Raw genomic sequence first — 26,791 nt, 5'->3', positions numbered from 1 at the left:
TATCAAGAAAATTCACATTAGATCATAATTATTTTTTTCTAGCAAGACCTTTGATATTAGGGCAAAAATCATATTCTTGATCATATTTTTTTTTTATTGTTTTCCTGCAAAAATATCAATTTGATTGATCCTGTTTTAGAAACAGCACTGCATAAGATATTTCGGTTTTTCAGAGAATGTATTTTTAACATGTGTATTTTGTCTTACTGTACTGGCAGAGTTTTTATAGTCAAAACAAGTGAAAAAATCAACCAGTGCTGAAGAAGTAATCCAAAGTATTTAGAATACATTACTGACCTTGAGTAATCTAACGGAATACATTACAAATTACATTTTACAGCATGTATTCTGTAATCTGTAGTGGAATACATTTCAAAAGTAACCCTCCCAACCCTGTGTGTATATATATATATATATATCAGAAAAGAAAAAATTTAAGTTATCAAGTTATGCAAATCAAAAATCTTAACAATTCTTATTGCTTTGCTGTTTTTACACAACTTTACCATCCTATGATAAAATAACAATTCTGTAAGAAAGAAATGACATTTAGGTTTGGTTTTCAACCATTTCGTATCATGGATAAAGAATCTGCCATAAATAATTAAGAAACTTATTACAAAATAAATGTTGACACAAAATAATACATTATTTTCTTTAAGGGAGACACTACAATTAATTTTTCTACACACAAATTAAAAGCCATCATTCTAATTTATTTATTTATTTATTGTATACAGTCGGGCAATTCCCAAACAGGTAGGACAGTAATGTTTCTGGTTCGTTCAATACGATTGACTATTGGCCAAAGTCAGGACTTTTATTTTGACAGATAACATTCACGGAAGTCACTGCCAGTGTGCCGGTTTGAAAAGACACAGTTCATTGTTATTTGTAGCTTTGCCTTTTTTAATGAAAAATTACAAAGGGTGTGGGTGTAACTAAAGGTAATATTCTTTGTCGTTTTATAAAATATATTTTTATAGAATTATCAAGAGGTCGAGGTGCCCAAAGGCTCGATGTTAAACAAAACACGTGGATATTTGTACTTCAGATATGTCTAGATCTCTATGAAGTCTTTCTGAGTTACTGTTTTGTCAATGCAACAAAATAATTAAATGCCTCTACACTATTAAATGAAGGGATAATGCAAAGCTGATATTTAAACCTCACTGAATTATATTACAAATCTCTGTTTTCTGTAAATTTGGCAAAAAATGCATACAACATTAACTGCAATGATAATGAAAAGTTGGTATCAGAACCTCCCTGTTATTTATTCCGCAGTGTTTAGTGTAGCCATGGCAGAGGAAGCCCTACTGGCACGTGCCAAGGCTTTGGAAGAAGAGGTGGATAGATTGAAAGAGCTACTGAAAGCAGAGAAAGATGGAGCTGGGGTTGGAGAGAGGGCTAAAGCATCACCCAGTCTTCATTCAGAGCACCTAAAAAGTCAACAAAGTGAAGAAAACAGGAGCAAAGGAAAGAAACGAGGAGCAGAGAGGCCCTTTGATTTCTCCGCCCACCCTTGTCGGCATGTGGCACTGCGGCTGGCATATCTCGGCTGGCAGTATCAAGGCTTCGCTGTCCAGGAAAACACAGACAACACTGTGGAAGCCCGACTTTTTGAGGCACTGCTGAAAACTAAACTGATACAAGACAGACAGACTTCCAACTATCACCGCTGTGGCCGTACGGATAAAGGTGTCAGTGCTTTCTCTCAGGTAGTGTTATATCTGTATCCGTGATTATGTTTAATTGGAACTGTCAGTACAATTAATAATACATGACAAGTAAAACAACACCCAGATGTATTACTATAAAGTAATAAGTTAACCCTATCAAAAGGAACCCTGATATTCTCTCTCATCTCCAGGTTATATCCATTGACCTGCGTTCCTTAAAGTATGAAGGGGGTTTAGGTGTGACTGTCCCTGTTGGCGTGGTGGCCAAAGGCAAAGCTGCATCAGAAGAATTACCATACGTGAAGATGCTAAACAGGGTCCTGCCTCCGGACATTAGGATACTGCAATGGGCTCCTGTAGATACCGGCTTCAGTGCACGCTTTGACTGTCAGTCCAGAACCTACAGATACTACTTTCCTCGTGGAGACTTGGATGTGGAACTCATGGCTGAGGCCGCCAAACGGTAAGTGGATGAAAACAACATTCAATCAACACCAGCAACTCAATTACTTGCATTTGAGGCTTAATGCTGATCACCACAGGAAGGCAAAGTTGTATCCAACAAAGTTGTAATATTTGCTATAACTTTACAGACACAGACCTGATCGACACTGATTTCACAGCTGATTGCTATTAACAAGTTAATTTACAAGTTGTGAAAACAAAACTTTGTGTCTTACCCTAATGTAACGTTAGTAGTCTTCTCACCTGTGCCTGGCCGTGATGCATATAATCCATCCTCCTTGCCAAGAAAGTTGGTAAAATACATCCAGTTTTTCCTCTCTTGCTGATTGAAACAGCATAACTCATCTACTCCTTATTTCAGCTTCAAAAGTCCACTTGCTGTCACGGTGACTGATGACAAACGTGACTTGTTTAGAATCAGCGTTGCAGCTTTTTTGTATCTCCCATGAGATAACTTCGACTGTTTGCCCTTTAGAACTATAATAACGATTGCTCATTCATTGCCACGGCTGCTAACGTTAGCATTGCTAATTTGCTATCGTGTGCCTTAACTCCGCTTTGCCTCTGACGTCACTCAGCTCATTGTGGCTCCGTTCCGTTTTACACCTTATTTCCCGGTCCACACCTTCTCATCCTAATTTTACAATGTTGCAAGTTACAACATACACAGCACCATCATCATCAGCACTGTCTGATCATGGCCGGGTCTTCTCGGATCGACTCTGGTATTAAACAGTCTTAAACAGAATGGGACCCGACCTGGACCCGGCTGACCATATAAAACGTGGATCCGAACCCGTATGGGTCACGGGTCCTCGGGTTAGGGTGGACCTCTGAAGACCTCTACTAGAGACTTCAATGGCAAGATGTACAGTGAAAAATGAGTTAAATTTTGGGCTGTTTTTTCCCAAAACCAACTGGATCGCTTCTGAAGACATGGATTAAACCAGTGGAGTTTTATGGATTACTTTTATGCTGCCTTTATGTGCTTTTTAAAGCTTACACTTTTGGTTACCATTCACTTGCATTGTATGGACCAACAGAGCTGAGATACTTTTCTAAAAATCTTCGTTTGTGTTCAGCAGAAGAAAGAAAGTCATGCACATCTTTCTGGGATGGCAAGAGTGTGAGTAAATGATGAGAGAATTTTCATTTTTGGGTGAACTACACCTGTGGTTACTCTATAGGACACCTGTGTGAACTTGACATGAACATCTGTTTTTTAAAAACAATTGAAAAAATGGCTCAGTGAAGTTAGTTATGAAAAAAGCATAATTTGTTTGCAGAAACCAGTTGGTTTTATCTTATACAATGACATTCACATTTTTAAGTGTGGCTTAAGTGTCCTAATACATTTATGGCCGCTGTAAAAATGGACAGATCATTGAAAAATACCCCATGTCTTAATTCTAGTTTGTTCTAGCTGCTGTTAAAGTATTTAGGTTGTTTTAAGGTGTTTGGGTACATCAGTGTTATCTAAAGTGGATAGTAATACTTCCCTGGTCATGCAGGTATGAGGGCACACATGACTTCAGGAACCTCTGTAAGATGGACGTGGGTAATGGAGTCTTACAGTTTCAAAGAACCATCCTGTCTGCCACCGTTCAGCCAGCCCAACTCAACTCCACCTGCCCTCATGACCCTCACCAGCTCTATGTGTTTCAGGTCAAAGGTCTCGCTTTCCTGTATCACCAGGTGAGGATTCCACCAAATGCTTAAAACCGCAACTTGATGATAAAAACTCTTTTTTATTTGTATTTTTTAGGTTCCACTTTTTAGCCCTGAAAAACATCTTGTCATGCTCCATGACAGCCACATTCAATGAGAGATGACATTAGACACAGTTCACCCAAAAATGATAATTCTGTCATCATTTACTCACCCTCATGTCATTCCAAACCTGTATGGCCTTCTCTATTATGCAGAACAGAAAAGGAGATTCATTAATAAATATTTCAGTCCATGGCAGTAGATAGTGACCTACTTTAAAGCTTTAAAAAGCACCAAACATTTTCATAAAAGTTGTCCAAGTCTTTTAAAAGCAAACAATATGTTTTGCTAAAAAACAATCAGAATTTAAGTCATTTTTCCAGTGAAACTCGTTTACATTGGCACGCGTGATCATGTGAGAACTTGCGTTGTTTTTCACCTGAAAGCGAGCAACCCCAATTCTGAAAAAGTAGGGACAGTAGGAAAAATGCTAATAAAAACAAAAAGGAGTGATTTGTCATTTATATTCACCCTTTGCTATATTGAAAGCACTACAACTAAACATTATATGATGTTTTACCTTGTGAAATTTAATTTCTTTTTTTTTTTTTTAATGTACAGTAATTTCAAATCAGATGATTGCAACACACTCCAAAAAAGTAAGGACAGTCGAGTCTTTATCACTGTGAAACATCACCCTTTGTTCTAATAACAATTATTAAGCATTTGGGCACTGAAGACACAAGTTTGTTAAGAAAGTGGAATTTTCCTCCATTCATCCAATATGCAGGTCTTCAGCTTCACACAGCCATGCACTTGTAATCCAGGCAGTATGTGGTTTGAAGTTGTCATACTGGAAAATTCTGGAACATCCCTGGAAAAGATAGTGCTGGATGGCAGTATATGTTGCTCCAAAATTTGTACATATCTGTCTGCATTCATGCCGTTCTCACAGATGTGCGAGTTACCCATGCCATGGACACTGACACACCCCTGGCCCATACAGACACTGGCTTTTGGACCTGATGCTGATAACATCTTAGATGGTCCTTTTCCTCTTTGGCCCGGAGAACACGACAGCTGTGTTTTTCAAAAACTATTTGAAGTGTGGACTCTTCGGACTAAAAAAACAGTTACACTGTTCTACTTTCCATCTAAGCTGAGAACGAGACCAGAGAAGTTGGCAGCGCTTATGGACAGTGTTGATGTATGGCTTCTGCTTTGCATAGTAAATTCTTAACTTGCATCTGTGGATGCAGCAGCGAATGGTGTTGACTAACAAAGGTTTACTAAAGTAATCCCATACCCATGTACATGATATCCATTACAGATGAATTATGTTTTTTAAGACAGTGATGTCAGAGATCACACGCCTTCAGAAGTGGTTTTCGTCTTGCCCTTTATGCACAGAGTTTTTACCAGATTCCTTGAATCTTTTAACTATATTGTGCACTGTAGAGGGTGAAATCCCCAAAATCCTTTTAATTTGTCTTTGGGGAACATTGTTTTCAAAGTGCTGGATTATTTGCTGTTGGCAAATTGACAAGTCTCGAATGATCCTTGCTCTTGAAGGACTAGGCTGTTTTTGGAGGCTCCTTATACAGTACTATGACACAATTGCCTCCCCAGTTTAACGTCTCCTGTGTCACATCGCCTTGTTATTTTAACTCGTCAAATTGTTATTAGTCTTAAATTGCCCGTGTCTCAACGTTTTTGGAGTGTTGTAATCATCTGATTTGAAATTACTGTACATTAAAAAAAAACAATGCAAATTCACAAGGTAAAACATCATATAATGTGCAGTTGTGGTGCTTTCAATATAGCAAAGGATGAATATAATTTAGAAATCACTCCTTTTTGTTTTTATTAGCATTTTTCATACTGTCCCAACTTTTTTGGAATTGGGGTTATAAGACGCATGGACCACTGTTATATTATTTTTCTCACGATTAAATTTTTTTTAGCTGAAAAGTGAGTCGCAATCAAGTAGCTTTGTATTGAAAAGATGGATCGAGATATTCATTAACCCTATAAAGCCTGATCTATGAATTTTTTTTTTTTTTTTTTTTCTTCACACATTAAACTGGTTTTAGTACCATTAGAGAAACTATAAAAAGACATTTTAAAAATAATTTTTTTATGTATCATGCTTGAAAGGTCATTATCCTGCCAAGGCCAGGCAATTAATTTATGTGTAGGACATTTGTTATTTAAGTTTTTATTAGCCCATACATACTTCAGTGGTAAATCTTGGGGTATTATCAGAGGACTCCCTGGGCTTTTCAGAGATACTAAATGTTTGAGAGTTTGGCCATGACTACTTTCTCTCCTTGGTCTATAAATATGGATTGAAATGTATCAGTTCAATTCAGCACATTAAATACAACATGAATAAAATATTATTTTTTCAATAAGCTATTTTTATCATATTTATTTTATGCACCAAACACTATATTGACATTTAAAAAAGGGAAATTGTAAAACTTTTTTCGCTAGGTCTCAGATGACATCATAATAGCTTGTAAAGTAAAATGATCAGAATCAGAATCAGCTTTATTGCCAGGTATGTTTACATACATACATATGTAGTGCAAATACAAATCTGTTATATACAGTGCAAGGGAATGGAATGACAGAAGAGGCAGGATGTGTTGGATAAATATAAAAGTAAAAAGACTTAACTGTGAATTGCACATCATTATTGCTCAATGGGGCAGTTTTAACTGTTCATGAGATGGATAGCCTCAGGGAAAAAACTGTTCCTGTGCCTGACGGTTCTGGTGCTCAGAGCTCTGTAGCGTCAGCCAGAAGGCAACAGTTCAAAAAGGTAGTGGGCAGGGTGAGTGGGGTCAAGAGTGATTTTTCCAGCCTTTTGCCTCACTCTGGAAGTGTACGGTTCTTGAAGGTAGGACAGGGGGCAACCAATAATCCTCTCAGCAGTCCGAACTGTCCTTTGTAGTCTTCTGATATCCGATTTCGTAGCTGAACCAAACCAGACAGTTACTGAAGTGCAGAGGACAGACTCAATGACTGCTGAGTAGAACTGGATCCGCAGCGCCTGTGGCAGTTTGAACTTCCTCAACTGGCAAAAGAAGTACAACCTCTGCTGGGCCTTTTTCACAATGGGGTCAATGTGGGGCTCCAACTTCAGGTCCTGTGAGATGGTAGAGCCGAGGAACCTGAATGACTCTGCTGCCACAGTGCTGTTCAGAATGGTGAGGGGGGTCAGTGTTGGGGGGGTTCCTCCTAAAGTCCACAATCATCACCACTGTTTTGAGCGTGTTCAGTTCCAGGTTGTTTTGTCTACACCAGTGAGCCAGCCGTTCAACCTCCCTTCTGTATACAGACTCATCGTCATCTTGGATGAGGCAGATGACAGTAGTGTCGTCTGTGAACTTCAGGAGCTTGACAGAGGGGTCCTTGGCAGTGCAGTCATTTGTATACAGGGAGAAGAGTAGTGGGGAGAGCACACATCCCTGGGGGGCACCAGTGCTGATTGTACATGTGCTGGAAGTGAATTTCCCCTGTCTCACTAGCTGCTGCCTGTCTGTCAGAAAGCTGGTAATTCACTTACAGATAGACGTGGAAACAGAGTTGGTGTAATTTAGTCTGGAGAATAGCTGGGATGATGGTGTTGAAAGCCGAACTGAAGTCCACAAAAAGGATCCTTGCATATGTCCCTGGCATGTCCAGATGTTGCAGGATATGCTGCAATCCCGTGTTGACTGCATCATCCACAGACCTGTTTGCTCGGTAAGCAAATTGAAGGGGATCTAGAAAGGGTCCAGTGATGGCCTTCAGGTGGGCCAACACCAGTCTCTCAAATGATTTCATGACCACAGACGTCAGGGCGACAGGTCTGTAGTCATTAAGTCCTGTGATTTTGGGTTTCTTTGGGACAGGAATGATGATTGAGCATTTAAAGCAGCATGGAACTTCACACTGCTCCAGTGATCTGTTGAAGATCTGTGTGAAGATGGGCCAGCTGGTTAGCACAGGATTTAAGACAAGCGGGTGAAATGCCATTTGGGCCCTGTGATTTCCTTGTCTTTTGTTTTCAGAAGAAACGGCACACCTCTTCACAGATCTTAAGTGCAGGTTGAGTAGCAGGAGGGGGGTTGCAGGAGGTGTTGGTGTTTGTGTGAAGTGATTGTCAGAGTAGGTGTGGGGTGTGAGATTGGGCCTTTCAAATCTACAGTAGAACACATTCAAGTTGTCAGCCAGTTGTTGGTTCCCTACAGTTGTTGGGGGGCAGGAACTACAGGAGTCCTGTAGTTCGTAAGTTGTTTCAGGCCACTCCACACTGATGCAGAGTCGTTAGCTGAAAATGAGAACTTTATTATGACAGAGCTGGCTGCATATATGAAAATACACAGACATATTAGTTCACACTGCAAATATATCTTATAAAATGTATTTGTCAGAATGTTTAATGCTCTGTGATTTTTTTTTTTTTTTGTTGTTGTTGTTGTGGGCATGAATGTAATGTAATGGTGATTGAGAGATATACCTCAAAAGCCTGTTGTATTACATTTGATACATGGATTTCAAAGGGGGGTGTTCAATAAAATAATATAAAAAAATTTAACCAAACACAAGTTGCTTATACTCAGCAAATACTCACTTTAAAATATCAGTAACAATGCAAGCATTACTCTCACTTTTACTTTATTAAAATAAGCTGTCACTTTTCGCTCAAGTCCAGCGCCATTTTAAATAGATCGATATAAAACTTAACCGCTTTTGTTCACAATTAACCACTAGATGGTGTCATAAACATGTGAAACTTGCATACCATAGGTTGTTTGGCTCGTCAGCTTGAACAGAGAGTGAAACAGGAGCTGTCAAATGTTGTGTATCATATTTGATACAAACAGCTTTATAGGGTTAAAACAGAAAGATAATCATACAGGTTTAGAATGACATGAGGGTGAGTAAACAATGACAGAATTTTCATATTTGAGTGAAGTATTCCTTTAAATGAGTGGAAAAGATTTCAAAATACCTTTGAAGTGCATTTCAATGAAGTTTCAGGATGTAAACTATGGTTTCTTTTTGATGTTCTGCTCGGCCACAGGTTCGCTGTATGATGGCTTTGCTGCTGCTTATTGGACAGAGGCTTGAAGCTTCAGAAATCATTGATCAGCTGCTGGATGTGGAGAAAAACCCAAGGAAACCTCAATACAGGTGGGTATTTACTGTATATTTGCTAGGCCTGTAGTGTGTTTGCCCTTGTTGCTTTTCCACTGTCATTTCTGGGCTTTGACCAGCATGAGCCAGAAGGCCTAAATTTCAGACCTATGATTATATAGTTTTCATGACTATATTAGTGATTATTGATTGGAGATCAGTGTGTTGTTGTATGTTTAGTATGGCGGTGGATTACCCGCTGGTGCTTTATGACTGTCATTTCGAGGGTGTGAACTGGAGGACAGAACCTGAGGAGGAGAACCATGTCTTGAACTCTCTGCACCAACACTGGGTTCAGACCGCAGTCAAGACCCAAGTTCTGCTCGGCATGATCCAGGGCCTTCAGAGCACAGCCACAGGTGTGTTGGTGCTGTATTATACTGAAACTAAAGCATAAAATTGAACATTCCTGATAGATAATGGATATGTTTGGAATGGAATAATGGCTTACTGCTTGCTTCCTATATTTTTTAAAAGTAGTACATGAAACATGCGATACATAGATTAAAACAATAAAACGTTTGAAACAGAAGTGTGCTACATTTGTCACATGTTGTTAAATTTAAACAATGGTGTCCAGATATCATCTCAGATATGGTTATTGTCCATTTTTATTCCAAATGTGGTGGAGGGGTCCATGTAAAATTTCATAGAGAAAAAAAAAAAAAGTATTTGTAAATATAAAAAAAAACGATATTTACTGAATTTGACGTTGGATTAATTTAAATGTTTCTCTTCTGGTTTATACATTTAACTCTCAATTATTTTGATATTTTTTTATGCTTTAAAAATGTACAAAGAGACAAAAAAGCAATTTAATTGTACTAACAATAATTCATTTTCATTGATCATTGATAAGCTCTTTTGAACACATTACAAGCCAAAATTTTGCCACAGTGAAGGATTAAAAGATGAAAAAAATAACACTATGTGGGGGAAAAAAGGTTATTTCGCAATTCTGTAACATTTCTGCACTTGTTTTTGCAGTTCTAAACAACAGAACTCAAATTGTAAATATTATCATAGAACATTACAAATGTATATTATGAATTATTATATTCAACATGCTTTACTTTTTCGGATTTTATTTTATTTTGGTAGGTATTTCTTCATATTGCACACAGAAAAATTATAAACTTAATACAATACATTTACATAATTATAAATAAACAATCAGTTTTTCATATTGCCGTTTTAATGCTTATGCGATCGTACTATGGTTTAGATTTTTTTATAAAATCCAATGGCTGATTTTGGTAGTTTATAATCTATGGTTATAGCCAATGGCTTTAATTTGGTCAATAATTGGCCGATACATCGGTGCATCCCAGAAGATAATATTTTATTATTAATATTTTAATAATTTATTTTGGCTTTAGTACAATAACAATATGACATCTAATTATTTAAATTGTCTATATAATGTCGCACTTTAAATTTGTTCTTAATTTTTCTCTGGTCTTTATACACAATATATAGCAACCTTCAGGTCTCACGCAAGGTGGTTGTCATATTTGGGGGTCCTTAGCTTCAAAAAGTTTTAAAACCCCTGATATAGTGCACATTTTGGCAGTTTTTGTAGATCGTTTCTGTATTCTATTGCATACAGAAAATGTGCATAATGTGTGCAGTAACAGACTGCATAATACAGTACAAAAATCGTATGTTTTTTTTTCTAAACATAGTCAATGTTCCACGTTGTTTTTACCCTTTGATATGGTTGAATTATTTTTTGACATGGTTGCTTTTACAAAGGCAGATTTGTCGAAACAACTACTTTAGATATCAGTCACAGCTTTGAATTTAATTGATAATCGTTGAGATTTTTTTTTTTTTTTTTTCAGGTGAGACAACGTCCTCTCTGCAGTGTTGGCTAATGGAAGGTTCCAGACAGAGGAAGTACCAGCCTCTTCTAGAGCGGCCACGCTGTGAGAGTTTAGAGTCCAAGATCCAGCACTTTGTGAAGAGAGGACGACTGGAACAAGAGGAAGGAGAGAATGGGCAGGAGACCACTGTGTTCAGGGGGAAACGATCAAAAAATTCCCACCAAACAACAACAAACCGACTCCAAGAGCAAAACCAAGGAGCAAAAACTGAGGATTGCCCCTTACAAAACATGTAAACTTGGAGTAAAGAACATAAGTTTTCCTGATTTCACATTTAATGTGTGTGAAAAATGATTTGAAGTCATCAACAGAAACCTTTATTTTTTATTTCTTAGCACCACAATTATTTTATTTTCTAAGCTCCAGAAGAAAATATTTTATTAAAGGATTGCTCTGTATTGTGTGAATTTTAATTTGGACGTAAGACAATGTCCCTGTTCTTCACACAAACTAGATCAGAGTGGAGAAACCTTAGCTGCGTTAGAAATTGCTTAATGTCAGAGCATGTACTGCATTTGATGAAGAACACATTTTTCAGCCGGTGAACAAAAGTATGCTTTTTAGATATGCAGGTGAATAGTATGAATACATTCCGGAAATATTTCATCCAGCACGTGGGCATTGTCTTGTGACCCGATTGTATGACGTAGCAACAACAGCTGCAAAAATAATCTACTCTGGTTTTGTTTCACAAGCTCAATTTAACCGCAAGGAACTACTGTCTTGGTATATAAAGCACTTGCAGTTCTCCGCCGTAGATTTTTTTTCTAAATTCAGCATTTTGAATGTGAGCTCCCGAGGCATTATGGCATCGTAAAGTGTCCAGTTAACGCACACTACCAAATCTTGCCAGAAATAGTAGGTCATCCGTGTGTTTCTCACATACTGTTTTACGAATACGGAGGGTTCAGACACCCTACTCCATTGGCATACTGGTTTTGGCATGCTTTATAGTAGGGAAGTATGCATATTCAGATGCAGGTCTAGTGTGCTGATGACCATTTATACAATGTTGAATTAATGTTTACTAAATTGACTGACTTTATTAAAGCAATCACTAGGTTTTGTTACTTGTTACAGGACCTGCTTGAAAATTCTGCCATTTACTCAGTTGTTCAAAACGTGTGAACGTGTCAATGTGACTTCCTTGCGCGGAACACAAAAGCATTAGAATTATAGCGACTAATTCCTCAGTCACCATTCACTTTCAGTGCACCTTGTTTTCCGTACAATGAAAGTGAATGGTGACCGAGGCTGTCAAGACACAAAATGCCAAAAAGCACCATGAAAGTAGTCCATATAAGTCATTCTGCCAACATCTCCTTTTGTTTTTCACAGAACAAAGAAAGTCATACAGGTTTAGAATAACATGAGGATGAGTAGCCTAAATGTTGACACAATTTTCATTTTTGGCTGAACCATCCTTTTAAGTAAGCCTTTCAACTAAGCATCTAAAACTCAGAGAAGAACCAAGGTGTTGAGTATTTATAAAATGATAAATTGTATACAAAAATGTTAGAGAATTACAATATAGCTAGCCAACAATATTAAAGAGAGTATTGTAACAACTACAAAATGAACCCTTTCAAAATTTCACAAAACCTAGCAAGTCCAAGGAGAAGTTGTTGAAAGAAATATCAATCTCAAAGGTTGCAAGGTGTTTCCCGTCCATGATTTAGTGGCTTGTGTGATCAAATCTGATTTTAAGGGTGCCTGTAGACCACAATCTAGACTCTTTCAGCTGTGAACAACATGAAGGATGACATTAAAATGCATTGTGTTACCATTTTCATTTCCTCTTATCTGTCAACAGCAAATTAACTGCATTTATGTCTTATTAGGAAGTCTGTGTCAGAAATATTTTACATGGTATACTGCAAGGCAAAAGAAAATATATACAAATGTGTATATCTATATACTTACACTTGCATTGCCCAAGGGTAGCATCCATTTGTTTTCTCGAGATCTTTCGCTTTCAATTCCGAAATGATAGACGACAACAGTCACTTTTCTCTTTAACCTTCTAATTGTGGTATTCTTCAATTTCAGCTGTTTTCTGCAAGCCTCAAGCTTGCGCTGGACAAAGTTCAAATGTTTTTTTAGTGTCTCTGGTGATTCGGCCTCCATGTGGATATCATCCATGGATGAAACAGAACGATAACAGTGATCATGCCAAACTGAAATGACACACATTTCACTGGGGAAATTCTCTGCAAACCCACTTTCTTCAGGCTTTTCAACAACTTGTTTCGGTGAAATCTTCTGTGGTAACCCCTTTGAGACAGTATGTATGAAATCCCTCGCTTGATGGATCACAGCACCCACTTCCACCTGTGTTTACTATTGTACTACTTTCCAAATACTTTGTCTTTACCCTGGTGCATTGTGGCTGCTTTTGCACGCTGTCAGGGAAGGAAAATATGGTTGGTACAGCAGAGATTGTAAGGCGCACTTGGCCATGAGTGTTTGTAAAGAAACAGTCATCTTTAAACCGTTATACTGGAACATACACCAGAAGATGGAGATGGCTTGAATTTGTCACATCTAATGTTCACAACCACTTCTGCAGTCTAGATTTATCAGCTAAAGGGAAACCGTGATGGATGGACAAGAGAGCAAGAGTATGATTAGACACAACACAACAACTCACATATAGGCTAGTCTTTGTTCAGGATGAGCAAATCAACAGTAAAATTCTTGTACTGGACAAACAGCACATTATGTTGGATGTCTTAAAGGAATAGTTCAACCAAAAAAGAAATTGGTCATCGTTTACTCACCTTCATCTTTTACCAAACCATATCTTGTGTATGACATGTTTCTGTGGAATACAAAAGGCGAAATGTTGAAAACGGGTCGTTCTTTTCCATACAATTAAAGTGAATGGGGACTGGGGATGTCAAGTTCCAAATTACAAATAAAGGCGTCAGTACAACTCATCCACAGAGCTACAGAAATTGGTAAGATTTTCAGTGAATAACGACTTAGCTTTTTGTGAGAAACCGCCCAAAATGTATCATACTGCTTCATAAGATTTGGAATATAGCACACAAGTTCTATGGACTACTGTCATGATTCCTTTATGGTGCATGTTTTGTCATTTTGGAGCTTGACAGCCCAAGTCCCCATTCACATTCATTATGTGGAAAAGGGCAGCTAGGTTATTCTTCGAAAATTCACCTTTCTACAAAAGTCATACTGAAATTGCAGAATTTTCATTTTTGGGTGAACTAAAACATTCAAACACCAATAGTGACGCTGTATTTAAAAGATGTTTAAGTGGTAATCAAACAAAGTACCTATTAATCACTAAGAATAAAACATTTACTCTTGTTGTGTGGCCTGGGCGATCAAATTAAACTACATACCTTAACCCTTGTGCGACCTTCGTGACATTTTTTCTTTTTCATTTTTGTGTTAACGCCATCGGCATACATTTTGCCAAAGATGTGTATTTTTGGGGGAATTTTGATATTTCAACCTCAGTTCCTAAAATACATCTATAATACACTGTGTACACAAAATAGTTACACTCAGGACCTTCAGGACAAAAATGTCCCCATTAAAACAGCAACATTTGATCCCAGTGCCATTAAAGCATAAAATCATGAATTCTATGATATTATGCTTTCATTCAGGAGCCCTGGCTTCAAAATGTACATTTTTATTATTTTCCACCAGATGGCGCCATTCTCATATTTAGCCTATGGAGCAAATACATACTTTTTTCCTATTTTCTGTATTATAGAGCACTGCAGGCCAACTGAATAAATGATGCAGCTAAAATTGTGTGGGTGTGTTGGTATGGATGTCAGAGTGTGTTTTGTATGTGTGTATTGAGAAATGTGTGTGTGTGTTTGTGTAAAAAATAACAGTGGCATTATATAAACAAACTGGCATTTAAAGGGTTAAAATCCTAAAAATGAATGAATATTTGGTAGTTATGATCAGGATTGATGTTGGTTAAAAAAGTGGTCAGTGAAAGTGGAAAATAATATTAATATATAATGTTTTTATGGCAGTTTTTGACGCTGACATTTTTGTCCTCTAAGGTCCAGAGTGTGAGGATTTTTTAAATCTGACACTGCGCAAAAAATAATAATGCATCAAAATCAATGTTGTTGCTAATCATTGACATATCCCAGATTGGGATTAACAATTAAAAGCTGCACAAGACATATTTCCAAAAAAGAGACATGAACTACTATCGTTTAATAGTGGTTCGCAAACATAAATAGAGCAGTACCGCCACCTATTGTTAGCATGGGATTTTGTAGATGATAATTAACACGTAGATGCCATTATTCGTAATGTTATTAATGCATTTAATATCATTATTACGTATCAAACTGACAAGTGAAGTGACACACTTTTTCTATATTTTTGTTCAGTTTTTATTATACTCTGGTACCTTTTTTTAGTTTTACTTTTGCTTTGCATTATATAATCTATTTAAAGTTTAATAAACGTTGTCTGTTGCTGTAGTTCATGTTAATATGTATATAATAAATGAAAAACAACAACCCATACCCCCCCTCCCCCAGAGTGTCATGTGACACGGCTGCAATCACGTGATAACATACAAATACACTCAAACTCAACAGAGGAGAGATACTCGCTTCACTGCACATTTATCATCCAACACAAACTATTATTTTCATCTGTCTTGTGAAAGTACGGTAAGGTTGCTAAAAGCTTTTGTTTTATATTGATGTTGTGATGTTTTCTAGTGAAGGTTTATTCTAGTTTAAGTTTATTTCGGCTGAGCTCACGCGCTTCCGTCGGGAAACAATGAGAAACTGATTCAATGTATCAGCAGTTTAGAAGAAAGTAACAGAGAATGATACATTTCAGTTACTAATTACTACTCTTCCTAACAGTAAAACCGTATTTACTGCTTCAACCAAAACGAACGGAAGCTGTAGAAGAAAAGAAGACATTGGTAATAATGTAATGATGTAAATTTGGGTATTGTCTAAAATGTAAAATAATGAATATCCAAACGGTCCTGTACTTTTTATTTGTTACCAAAGGCTCCAAAATCATCACATGATTTACTGATTATTTAGGTCATTGTTTATTTAGTGCTGTGAGATTAGATTAGTGTCTGTTAAGCATGTGAGAGGATACTTTGTTGTCAGCATCTTTCAGATTTGTTGATTATTTGTCTTTTACGAAATACGTTTACACTGATGGTACACTGATGATATCAGGTGATATGGTGCTAAGTGATTACCATGTACACTGTACCATTGTATTTACAAATGAATACCATGGTACTATCATGGTGCGTGTCTTAATGTTTGTTTTTTTACAGTGGGGTCATACAGTAGTAGTAAATGTCAACACAATTGTCCTTATTAAATGCATTGATCCCACTGTCTGTAGGAAGTGGATTTCCTTATTTTTCTTATAGATAAAAATCTGATTGTGAATCTGAGATATTGTGTTGCATCCAGAGTTGGAACTTGAGTTTAAAATATGGGTCATTTAGCACAACAGTGATTATAACCGCACAACAAACACATTTCTTTATTTTTTTGTATAAAACCCCATATAAATGTATTGGGTTTAGTTACTTATTTTCTGTGTTTATATTTCAGGGCAAGAAAGGAGGAGTTCATGGGTATCAATCTGACATTTTGAACAGTATTAGTTTCGTAGAACTGCTATTACAGAAAACAATGGTGAGTATTTTTTATTAAGTCACATTGCACATCCAACAAGAAAAGATCATATTAACAATAAGCAATATTAACAAAAATTACAATAAGAAAAAAAAAACCTAGCAATAAATGATAATGATATGCATACATATAATCAACAATCACATATTGCATATTATATGATTCTTAGACCACTAACCATGAAAGTTCTCTTTCTCACCAATAAATGATAATAAAAATACACACTTTAAGATTTAAAGTTACATGTATAATTTGCACTAAGGCTTACAACTATTCATCATATATATATATATATAAAAAACAAAAGTCATTTAAATGTTGAAATATGTCACAGTGGAAAGACCAAAAATAAGCCAAAATACAATGGTGAGTATTTTTTCATTAGAAATAGTTGTCATAGTCTTTCTAACATTGTGGTACAGAAGCACTCATCATCTGTTTTGCAAACAAAAGATTTAATCCAGCAGTCATCCAGAGTCTAAAGTCTGCATCAAAAATAAATAATTAAATGGTTAATAATTGGATTTAGAACCCCTGTGAGAAAGCTGAAGGCGACTGTGGCAAGGAACATGTTGGTTAATGTAGAAAAATAACCTTGGGAGAAACCAGGCTCACTGTGGGGGCCAGTTCCCATCTGGCTAACCAACATGAATATAATGCCAATATTAGTTATTTGTGTGCAGTGCAAGTTGTGGCTTAAAATGAGTAAACTAAGTGTTAAGGTCCTGTGTTTATACAAAGATTTTGTATGAACTGTAAGATTAATGACTAATGTCTTTGAAGTCCATCCTGGGTTAACTGCAGAAGTTCACATAGATGCATTGTCCTTTGTTAGTTGGCTGATGAAGGCTTTTGTTGGCAGTTAAATGATAGTCTATGTATAGTCTATTTCAAGAGTGTAGTCTATCAATAGATAAAGGTGATGCAGGCAGAGATCAATGAGGTGCATCGCAGTTCAACCGGCAGGTCTTTTTGGTGAGGTTTGGTGGGGTCCATCCTAAGTCCAAGTTCAGGCAGTGGCATATGTAGTATCCGATGTCTTACAGTTGTAGTTGGCATCAGTTCATCCTCTGATGTCCATCGTAAAAGACTGAAGTGATGTCTGGCTAGCATCAGCTGTAGTTTGTCATCATCACTCAGCGACACGTAGCAGTGGAGTCCGACACCAAGCAGGAACGGAGCTGGATCTAGCAGGGGCTGGTAACCTCTGGATATGAATCGGAAACTAATAGAATAATATTAGCATAGATGGCATTCAATTTATTGCAGAGTTATAGATTATGAGAAATATTTCTGAGAAATGTTTCTGGTTCTGGCAGACCTAACTAAAGCAGCCTATTTGTGAGTTGATGGATAAATTACAGTGCATCCGGAAAGTATTCACAGAGCTTCACTTTTTCCACATTTTATGTTACAGCCTTATTCCAAAATTGATTAAATTCATTATTTACCTCAAAATTCTACAAACAATACCCCATAATGGCAACTTGAAAGAAGTTTGTTTGAAATCTTTGCAAATTTATTAAAAATAAAAAATGAAACAAATCACATGTACATAAGTATTCACAGCCTTTGCCATGACACTCAAAATTGAGCTCAGGTGCATCCTGTTTCCACTGATCATCCTTGAGATGTTTCTACAACTTGATTGGAGTCCACCTGTGGTAAAATGATTGGACATGATTTGGAAAGGCACACACCTGTCTATATAAGGTCCCACAGTCAACAGTGCATGTCAGAGCACAAACCAAGCCATGAAGTCCAACGAATTGTCTGTAGACCTCCGAGACAGGATTGTATCGAGGCACAGATCTGGGGAAGGGTACAGAAAAATGTCTGCAGCATTGAAGGTCCCAATGAGCACAGTGGCCTCCATCCGTAAATGGAATAAGTTTGGAACCACCAGGACTCTTCCTAGAGCTGACCACCTGGCCAAACTGAGCGATCGGGGGAGAAGGGCCTTAGTCAGGGAGGTGACCAAGAACCCGATGGTCACTCTGACAGAGCTCCAGCATTTCTCTGTGGAGAGAGGAGAACCTTCCAGAAGAACAACCATCTCTGCAGCACTCCACCAATCAGGCCTGTATGGTAGAGTGGCCAGACGGAAGCCACTAATCAGTAAAAGGCACATGACAGCCCGCCTGGAGTTTGCCAAAAGGCACCTGAAGGACTCTCAGACCATGAGAAACAAAGATTGAACTCTTTGGCCTGAATGGCAAGCGTCATGTCTGGAGGAAACCAGGCATCGCTCATCACCTGGCCAATACCATCCCTACAGTGAAGCATGGTGGTGGCAGCATCATGCTGTGGGGATGTTTTTCAGCGGCAGGAACTGGGAGACTTGTCAGGATCGAGGGAAAGATGAATGCAGCAATGTACAGAGACATCCTTGATGAAAACCTGCTCCAGAGCGCTCTGGACCTCAGACTGGGGCGAAGGGTCATCTTCCAACAGGACAACGACCCTAAGCACACAGCCAAGATAACAAAGGAGTGGCTACGGGACAACTTTGTGAATGTCCTTGAGTGGCCCAGCCAGAGCCCAGACTTGAACCCGATTGAACATCTCTAGAGAGATCTGAAAATGGCTGTGCACCGATGTTCCCCATCCAACCTGATGGAGCTTGAGAGGTCCTGCAAAGAAGAATGGCAGAAAGTGCCCAAAAATAGGTGTGCCAAACTTGTAGCATCATACTCAAAAAGACTTGAGGCTGTAATTGGTGCCAAAGGTGCTTCAGTATTGAGCAAAGGCTGTGAATACTTATGTACATGTGATTTTTATAAATTTGCAAAGATTTCAAACTAACTTCTTTCACGTTGTCATTATGGGGTATTGTTTGTAGAATTGAGGAAAATAATGAATTTAATCCATTTTGGAATAAGGCTGTAACATAACAAAATGTGGAAAAAGTGAAGCGCTGTGAATACTTTCCGGATGCACTGTAGGTGTATACCTGGCTAAATAGATGAGTCTTTAGTCTAGACTTAAACTGAGTGAGTGTGTCTGCATCCCGAACAGTGTTAGGGGGACTATTCCATGGTTTAGGAGCCAAATCACAGCAAAATCCATGGTGTTAAATGTACACTCCTGGTGTTTATATGGGTCTCACTCACTGGTAGCAGTGTTAAATCTACAGCAGATAATTAAATAAAGTAGGTACACTCTCTGAGTGATGATTGATCATTAGAGATGGCACCTGATGTTAACAAGCAGAGTCTACTGAAGGAAAGAGGAACAACAAGAACAGGAAAACAAGAGAACAAACCAGCAAACATCACAACAATTGAATCTGTCTTACTGTCACACAGCCTTAGATGTACATCAACTGCAAATAAAATGTCTCAACATCTCACAGGAGAATGCTTGAAAATGCTCAAAATACAACATTGCCATGTTCTGTTATTATAAGTAACTTTGGGATTTTTTTTTTTTCATGTGTGCAAAAGATTTGGAGTTAATAAAGCTTTAGTTTCATTTAGTGTTGCTGATTTTTGTGGTGTTATTTTTTTATTTAATTCACCATTATGGTGATTAGTGTTATCTTTGGTTAGGCACTTGAACCTTAGTCTGTATTATCAAGTTTTCTTCCAACAGTGCAATATTAGTTCATCAAAACAAGTGTAATTGTCCTGTGATGACAGAGAATACAATTAGATGATAGCAGGTTTTTCTTATTTTGAAAAGGGTCAGTTAGAAGTGTGATGCACTGATTTCATTTGATGGATGCTTACTGTAAATAAAGTTAAAGCTAATTTATACCAATAGCAATAAATATGAAAGAGTTACTGCAACAGATATTTGAGCAGAAGTTGAGCAGATACTGCCAGCGAATGATGCAACAGCCGCTTATGAAAAAAAATAGAACTTTTGCACAATTAGATATACAGACATCAACACTCGTCATACAAAACTCATCAGTGGTGACAATCAATAAACTCATTTTTTAGATTCATGCCGTGTGCCATCGTTAAGTTGTGTACTATGAGAACACCCATAATGCATTGTGGCATGAATCTGAAATTGAGTTGGTTGATTGTCACCATTGATGAGTTTTGTATGCTGAGTCTTGATGTCTGTGTGTATCATTGACAGCTCATAAATTATCCTTAAGAGACCGTTTCTGGTCACCTTATCACAGCATTGCATTTCCATAGTATTTCTGAAATTCATATGATTTTACTTTTAATGATGATACTTTGGATGAAATCTCACTTAAATATGCCAGATAACATCCAGGTGGATTCTCTCTATCACAGTGTTTTGTGCTTGAACAGCACTACAATGCCCTGAAGATAATCAAGTTTCAGGTATCTAACCAAAGAGAACAATAATCAAACAACAAAATGATATCATCAGCACTAAATAGAGAGAAACCTCTTAATTACCTAGTTAGTACCTACTTTATTTAATTATCTGCTATAGATTCAGCACTGCTTCAGTGTTATTTTTTTATCACCAGTGAGTGAGACCCATATAAACCCCATGAGTGTACATTTAACACTGGGGATTTTGCTGTGAAAAGGATCTACCTCCTTTTGTGGATTTTGATATTCTAGGAACTATTAACTCTTGTTTTTTTTGTTTTGTTTTTGGATTTTTTCCCTTTTTTCTCCCAATTTGGAATTCCCAATGCGCTCTAAGTCCTCGTGGTGGCGTAGTGATTCGTCTCAGTCCGGGTGGCGGAGGACGAATCCCAGCTGCCTCCGCAATGTTTCACAATGTTAGCCAATCATAGCAGTGGGCATTTATGTTGAAGTTTTAAGGAGACGCTTAGGCCAAAACGAAGTGTTTCAGACAGAGGGCCAGAGACAGGGTAGAAAATTATCATATGTTACTAAATTATTATTATTATTAATTTGGGGGGATTTTCTCCCCAATTGCGCTCTAAGTGCTCATGGTGGCGTAGTGACTCGCCTCAATCCGGGTGGTGGAGGATGAATCTCAGTTGCCTCCGCGTCTGAGACCGTCAATCTGCGCATCTTATCATGTGGCTTGTGAGCGCGTTGCTGCGGAGACCTAGCACGTGTGGAGGCTTCACGCTATTCTCCGCACCATCCACGCACAACTTGCCACACGTCCCACTAAGAGCGAGAACCACATTATAGCGACCATGAGGAGGTTAACCCAATGTGACTCTACCCACCCTAGCAACCGGGCCAATTGGTTGCTTAGGAAGACTGATTGGAGTCACTTAGCACACATATGTTACTAAATTATGACAGTTTTAGTGCAAAAAAAACTTTAACATTATCAGTGGACCTCAGGGAAGATAATAAAACTATATATAAAAAAAGAACATGTCATGACCCCTTTGATACAGAAACAGAGAAAACATAACATGAAAAAAAATATATTGTCTTCAATTGAAATTAGCCTAGATAAAAATTGTCTGAGCTTGAAAGTGTGTTTGATTCAGTTACAAGTGATCTGTGATTCATATTGCAGTGCATTTTAACAGATGTAAATTAGAGGCTTTTATCTTAAAATGGTTTTAAAGGTGTGACTATAAACACAGATGCAATTAATGGTCACTTTTCACCCATTTTCATCCTCTCCCAGACTTGTCAGGTGCGTGCTGTTTTCGCAGCATTACTGTGTGTGTTTCTGAACGTATGCAGTGCTCTGATTTGTCCTGATGGGGGAATGTGTGAAGATGGAAACACCTGCTGCCAAACACCAACAGGAGGGTACGGCTGCTGCCCTCTTCCTAACGTAAGAGTGTGTTTTAGATATATATGTGTGTATAAGGGAGTGCCTTGCTTTACCTGTTTGCTTTACCTTTTTTTTTTTTTTTTTGTGTCAGTGAGCAAAAGTTACATTTCTTTCTATGTAAACTAAGTTCACACAGAATAGTTCACCCAAAAAGGAAATTTGTAATTTACTATTTATTACATAGTTATTTCAAACCTCTATTACTCTCTTCCATGGAACACAAAAGATGTTAGACAGAATGTTAGGGGCTTACAGCTTCAGTCACAGTTTCATTTGATCTTTTTTCCATAAAATGAAAGTCACTGGTAACTGAGGCTAACATTCTGCCTAACATCTCCTTTTTGTGTTTCACACAAAACATTTTAACAACAAGAGGGTGAACGATCCCATTAATATGTGCTTGTTGCAGACAAATAAACAATATGTGCACATTTTATATGAACTGGCTCTTGGTTTGTGTGCACGTTTGCAGGCAGAATGCTGTTCAGATCACTTGCATTGCTGTTATGAAGGCACTCTGTGTGACTTGGAACATTCTAAGTGTGTGAACAAAACACATGTTTTAGACTGGGTGGTAAGAGTCGCTGCGAAGCAGGTAACACCCATATCCATATCCACACCAACAAATCCAGATAAGCCATTCTTAAATAATCAGTGTTGAAATGGTTCTTGTTGTCCTTTTGTTTCCAGCAAGCTGTGGTTTGTCCGGATCAAGTGTCCGAGTGTCCTGACGACACCACCTGCTGTCAGATGCCTGATGGGAGCTGGGGCTGCTGTCCTATGAAAAATGTAAAGCACCCATTTGTTCATATTTCTGTGTTTGAATGCTGTTACACTGTAGTCAAATGCAGCTTTTTCTGGTTAAGAACCACTCACTTAGACAGGAAGAGACTGTCTGACCGGCGTGTAATGTGTCCAACTACAGTTTGTTTTGTTTTATGTACTTTTTAGAAGTGGGTTTAAATGACTTTACAGCTCAAATAATATACAAGTTTTAACAGAAAAATGAATGTAAGTGATTTTAGCTTTCATTTTCAATAAAGATTCAATGCCACTGACCTGGCAAACAACTGGCAAAATCCAACTGGCAAATTCAGTAATTCGTTTTTTTCCCCAAAAGCACTCTGAACATTTGTTTTCAAGGTGTAATCCCGGAAGTTGCATTAAGGCAGCCAATCAGATTAGAGCTTGCCAGATGGAGAACGTGCTTTCCAGCTTTGTGTGCAATATACATCAGACAGGCAATCCATGAGTGTGTTGTCTGAAGCAGAGACTGCACTTTACCGTATATGGTAATTGTTACATTTTTATTAATTTGTACTTTCATTCCCTGGCGCACGCGTGTGTGTGTGTGTGTTTAGGCTGTGTGTTGTGAAGATAAGCGACACTGCTGTCCTGAGGGAACAACCTGTGACCTTGAACATTCAATGTGTTTGTCAGACACCTATGGCCCCTCCCCCCTCTGGAGGAAGTTTGCCGCCCATCGTAGGATGCCGTTGGAGAGAAAAGCAGGTATTGAGAGTGAATAATGGCTTAAATTGATATTGATTACTCTGTGTGACGAGGAGGAGGGCGGGGTGGGGCCAGGCCGCGAGGACACATGGCTGGCCCTGAATCAGGTTAATCAGCCAAGAGGGGGATAAAGCCGAGCTGGAGGCGCCAGTTCATGAGAGAGAGAGACGTACGCAGCCACGTTGTGTGTGTCTTTATGTTTCAAGTTGTTTTAAGTTCATTTATATCATTAAAATTTACATTGACTGTTCAGCCGGTTCCTGCCTCCTCCTTGCACGTCCTTTATCTGTTACACTCTGATTTTATGGTGGGGGGTTCGGTTCTTTTACGGGCTTGACAGACCAAAGTCTCTATTCACTTTCATTACATTGCAAATAAACCTTGTGAAGACTTAAAAAGTGTACTTTTGGAAGAAAAGAGTCATTTGGGGTTGGAGCAACATTAGGGTGAATAAATAATGACAGAATTTTCATTTTTGGGTGAAGTATTCCTTTATCATTTTTACAAAAGTTTTTACGTGTTTTAACAGAATAGCCATTGTGACGTACAATGGTGAAAACCAAGGTCACTCTGTGTTTTTGATCAGTAATGCATGTTCAGGTACTATCATAACACGGTTTACTAAGCTAGGAATATCTGATTATTAAGTGTCTTTCCTTCTCTTAATTGCAAAAATGCCTCAGAAAAGTAAACTTGGCTGTGAGAAAAGACATACCATCTTTTGTGTGCAGATGCTGCATCTAATGCATTCAAATTCATACATGAAGTATGGCATAAGTGTCTAACTTTTTGGGGCCATAATAACTTTGAAATAGTACATGCTCCTATACAGGAACTTTAAATTGCTGTGCTTGACCTAAAACTTTGATTTCCTTATTGTTCCTTCTCGTTCTTTATCTGAGTGTTTCTTCAACTTCAGGCAGTTTCATGTCCCAGGGGTTGATTTTTATTAAAACTAACAGATTGAAACTTTTTATTTTTATGTGAAGGTCACATTAAAACTGACTTTTTACCAGGACTTTAGTACTTTTCAAATGACGTGTTTGTAGATTTGACTCTTTTAGCCTTGTCCCAGACTTTCATTTTAAACTATGAAATCCATTATAATAATACATATAATTACATGTTTAAATCTATGATAATATAACCAAAGCGGGAAATAAACATAAACCATTTCAACATGTATTGTGTGAAAATGATATCTAACGGTTTTTCAAAAACCGTCTCGCAGCTGTGCCGTCATTTTCCACCACACCAAACAATTTTTTCAGAAGTTCGTTTTTGTTAACCAAGAGGACAAAAGTGTTAGTGAAGAGCATACTTGAGATAAATATGAGACAATTCAAGACAAATACCACTTTTGAGCAAAATGTGTTTATTGGCCGATATTTCCAATCTAGCAGTTATTTTTCCAAAAGTGTGAAAATCTTATTTAATTGTGTGAATTTACTATACATAAAATGTTAGCCTTAGCTAGACAAATGATTCTGCAATAAATAAAATAAAAATAAAAAAACGTTCAAAATGTCATTTCCACCACAGAATTCTATTAACACAATACAGAATTTGAGATGTGCTGGAAATGACACTGTGGTTTGAATTTTCTTGACTTTCAGACAAAAATTACACACATCTCCTGTGATCCATAGACATTCACTGTTGGACATTGTTAGCAGACACATTTAATAAACTAGTGAGAGTGTGAAATATGAATGTTCTAACAGGATTTTACTTGTAGAAATTCACAGGGCTAAAAGTGCCCGTAGTTGAAGAAACATCTATTGTTTATTATCTATATTTTCTTATGTGTTGGATTGTTGAACTTTTAAACTTCAGTACAATTTCCTCACTTAGATCAATATAGTGTGTGTAGCTATTTATTTGTTTATTGTTCTCATTCTTGCTCTTTCTCTCTCTCTGTAGAAAAAATAGTTCCCTGTAATGAAACGGTAGCATGTGAAAGTGGTACCACCTGCTGTAAAACAGAAGGCGGCACCTGGGCGTGCTGCCCCCTACCGGAGGTATGCTGACTTTATTTCAAGTCAACATTTGCAATTGATAACTGAGGCTATAACAAAGGTTCCTAGTTCACATGTTACCAATATCCGAGATCAAACCCACCATTTTTACAACACAAAGGTTATGTGCTGGTAATGCATTGCAAACATTGTAGGTTTGATCTGGTTTGGATGATTTATGAACTATAAACATCTCATGAGATTACAAGGAATTTACACATGACAGAAATTAAAACAGGGTTTCCTGTTACAAAAGATCCAAGCATGATACCAGAATTTCAAAATTGGCAATCCGGCAATTGGCTAATGTGTGTTAAACTACTGTTTCCTCAACTTCAAGTTAACTCTGAATGGTTGCATCAACAGGCTGCACGTAAACTGATTGTTTGACATTGAGGTTTTATATATATTATTTAATTTATTTTTAATCTCCAGGCCGTGTGTTGTGAGGATCATGCCCACTGCTGTCCACATGGCACTGTGTGTAACCTCGCTGCGGCCACTTGCGATGACCCTGCTGACCTTTTGATGTCTGTACCCTGGGTAAAGAAGGTGTCCACTTTTCCAATAGCTCCAGAATCACCCAATCAGAAATGTGACGAGACGATGTCATGTCCCGGTGATTCTACATGCTGCAAACTATTGACTGGAGGCTGGGGGTGCTGCCCACTGCCACAAGTAAATAGTTTTTTCTTTTTCCCATTTCAAAATCTGGCAATTCATTGTGTAAAACTCAACAGCACTATTCTCAAAACAATCTTGAAGTGCAGCTTGAAGCCACAAGCCATCACCATAAGCATTAGCTGTGTTTCCATCCACATTCCACATTTTTATGCATATTTTGGGATATTACATAAAAAATGCTGGATAGAAACACCAAAATGTGATTTAAAATTTGCACATATATACTCACTTGAGGTGGATACTTT

At 37.7% G+C, this 26,791-nt stretch overlaps 2 protein-coding genes across 5 annotated transcripts in view; both read left to right on the top strand.

The window, feature by feature from the left end:
* The first annotated feature begins 835 nt into the window (after positions 1 to 835).
* Positions 836 to 14,306, top strand: LOC127431568 (tRNA pseudouridine(38/39) synthase-like). The gene is made up of 7 exons (XM_051682037.1): positions 836 to 947; positions 1,288 to 1,721; positions 1,874 to 2,145; positions 3,659 to 3,842; positions 8,935 to 9,044; positions 9,228 to 9,406; positions 10,892 to 14,306. Exons 2-7 carry the CDS (start codon positions 1,302 to 1,304, stop codon positions 11,167 to 11,169), a joined length of 1,443 nt encoding a protein of 480 aa, XP_051537997.1. The 5' UTR covers positions 836 to 947; positions 1,288 to 1,301; the 3' UTR covers positions 11,170 to 14,306.
* Positions 14,307 to 15,495: 1,189 nt separating this feature from the next.
* Positions 15,496 to 26,791, top strand: part of LOC127431554 (progranulin-like) — a 40,628-nt gene continuing 29,332 nt past the window's right edge. For all 4 annotated transcript variants that reach the window (XM_051682015.1, XM_051682016.1, XM_051682017.1 and 1 more), the window contains exons 1-8: positions 15,496 to 15,612; positions 16,537 to 16,620; positions 22,180 to 22,332; positions 22,805 to 22,927; positions 23,023 to 23,121; positions 23,694 to 23,844; positions 25,768 to 25,865; positions 26,298 to 26,540. In XM_051682015.1, the coding sequence (XP_051537975.1) occupies positions 16,618 to 16,620; positions 22,180 to 22,332; positions 22,805 to 22,927; positions 23,023 to 23,121; positions 23,694 to 23,844; positions 25,768 to 25,865; positions 26,298 to 26,540 (870 nt within the window). In that variant the 5' untranslated portion in view covers positions 15,496 to 15,612; positions 16,537 to 16,617. The remainder of the gene's footprint in view (positions 15,613 to 16,536; positions 16,621 to 22,179; positions 22,333 to 22,804; positions 22,928 to 23,022; positions 23,122 to 23,693; positions 23,845 to 25,767; positions 25,866 to 26,297; positions 26,541 to 26,791) is intronic.

Source organism: Myxocyprinus asiaticus, chromosome 41 (assembly GCF_019703515.2).
Source record: "Myxocyprinus asiaticus isolate MX2 ecotype Aquarium Trade chromosome 41, UBuf_Myxa_2, whole genome shotgun sequence".
Taxonomy (NCBI): Eukaryota; Metazoa; Chordata; class Actinopteri; order Cypriniformes; family Catostomidae; genus Myxocyprinus; species Myxocyprinus asiaticus.
Note: the sequence above shows the minus strand (reverse complement) of the source record. Positions and strands in the feature narration are given on the sequence as shown.

Excerpts from the sequence above, each read along its gene's own strand:
- LOC127431568 (XM_051682037.1), top strand. The coding sequence starts at position 1,302 with ATGGCAGAGGAAGCCCTACTGGCACGTGCCAAGGCTTTGGAAGAAGAG. Across the intron at positions 3,843-8,934 it reads TCGCTTTCCTGTATCACCAG|GTTCGCTGTATGATGGCTTT; the intron begins GTGAGGATTCCA and ends GCTCGGCCACAG. Across the intron at positions 9,045-9,227 it reads CCAAGGAAACCTCAATACAG|TATGGCGGTGGATTACCCGC; the intron begins GTGGGTATTTAC and ends TTGTATGTTTAG.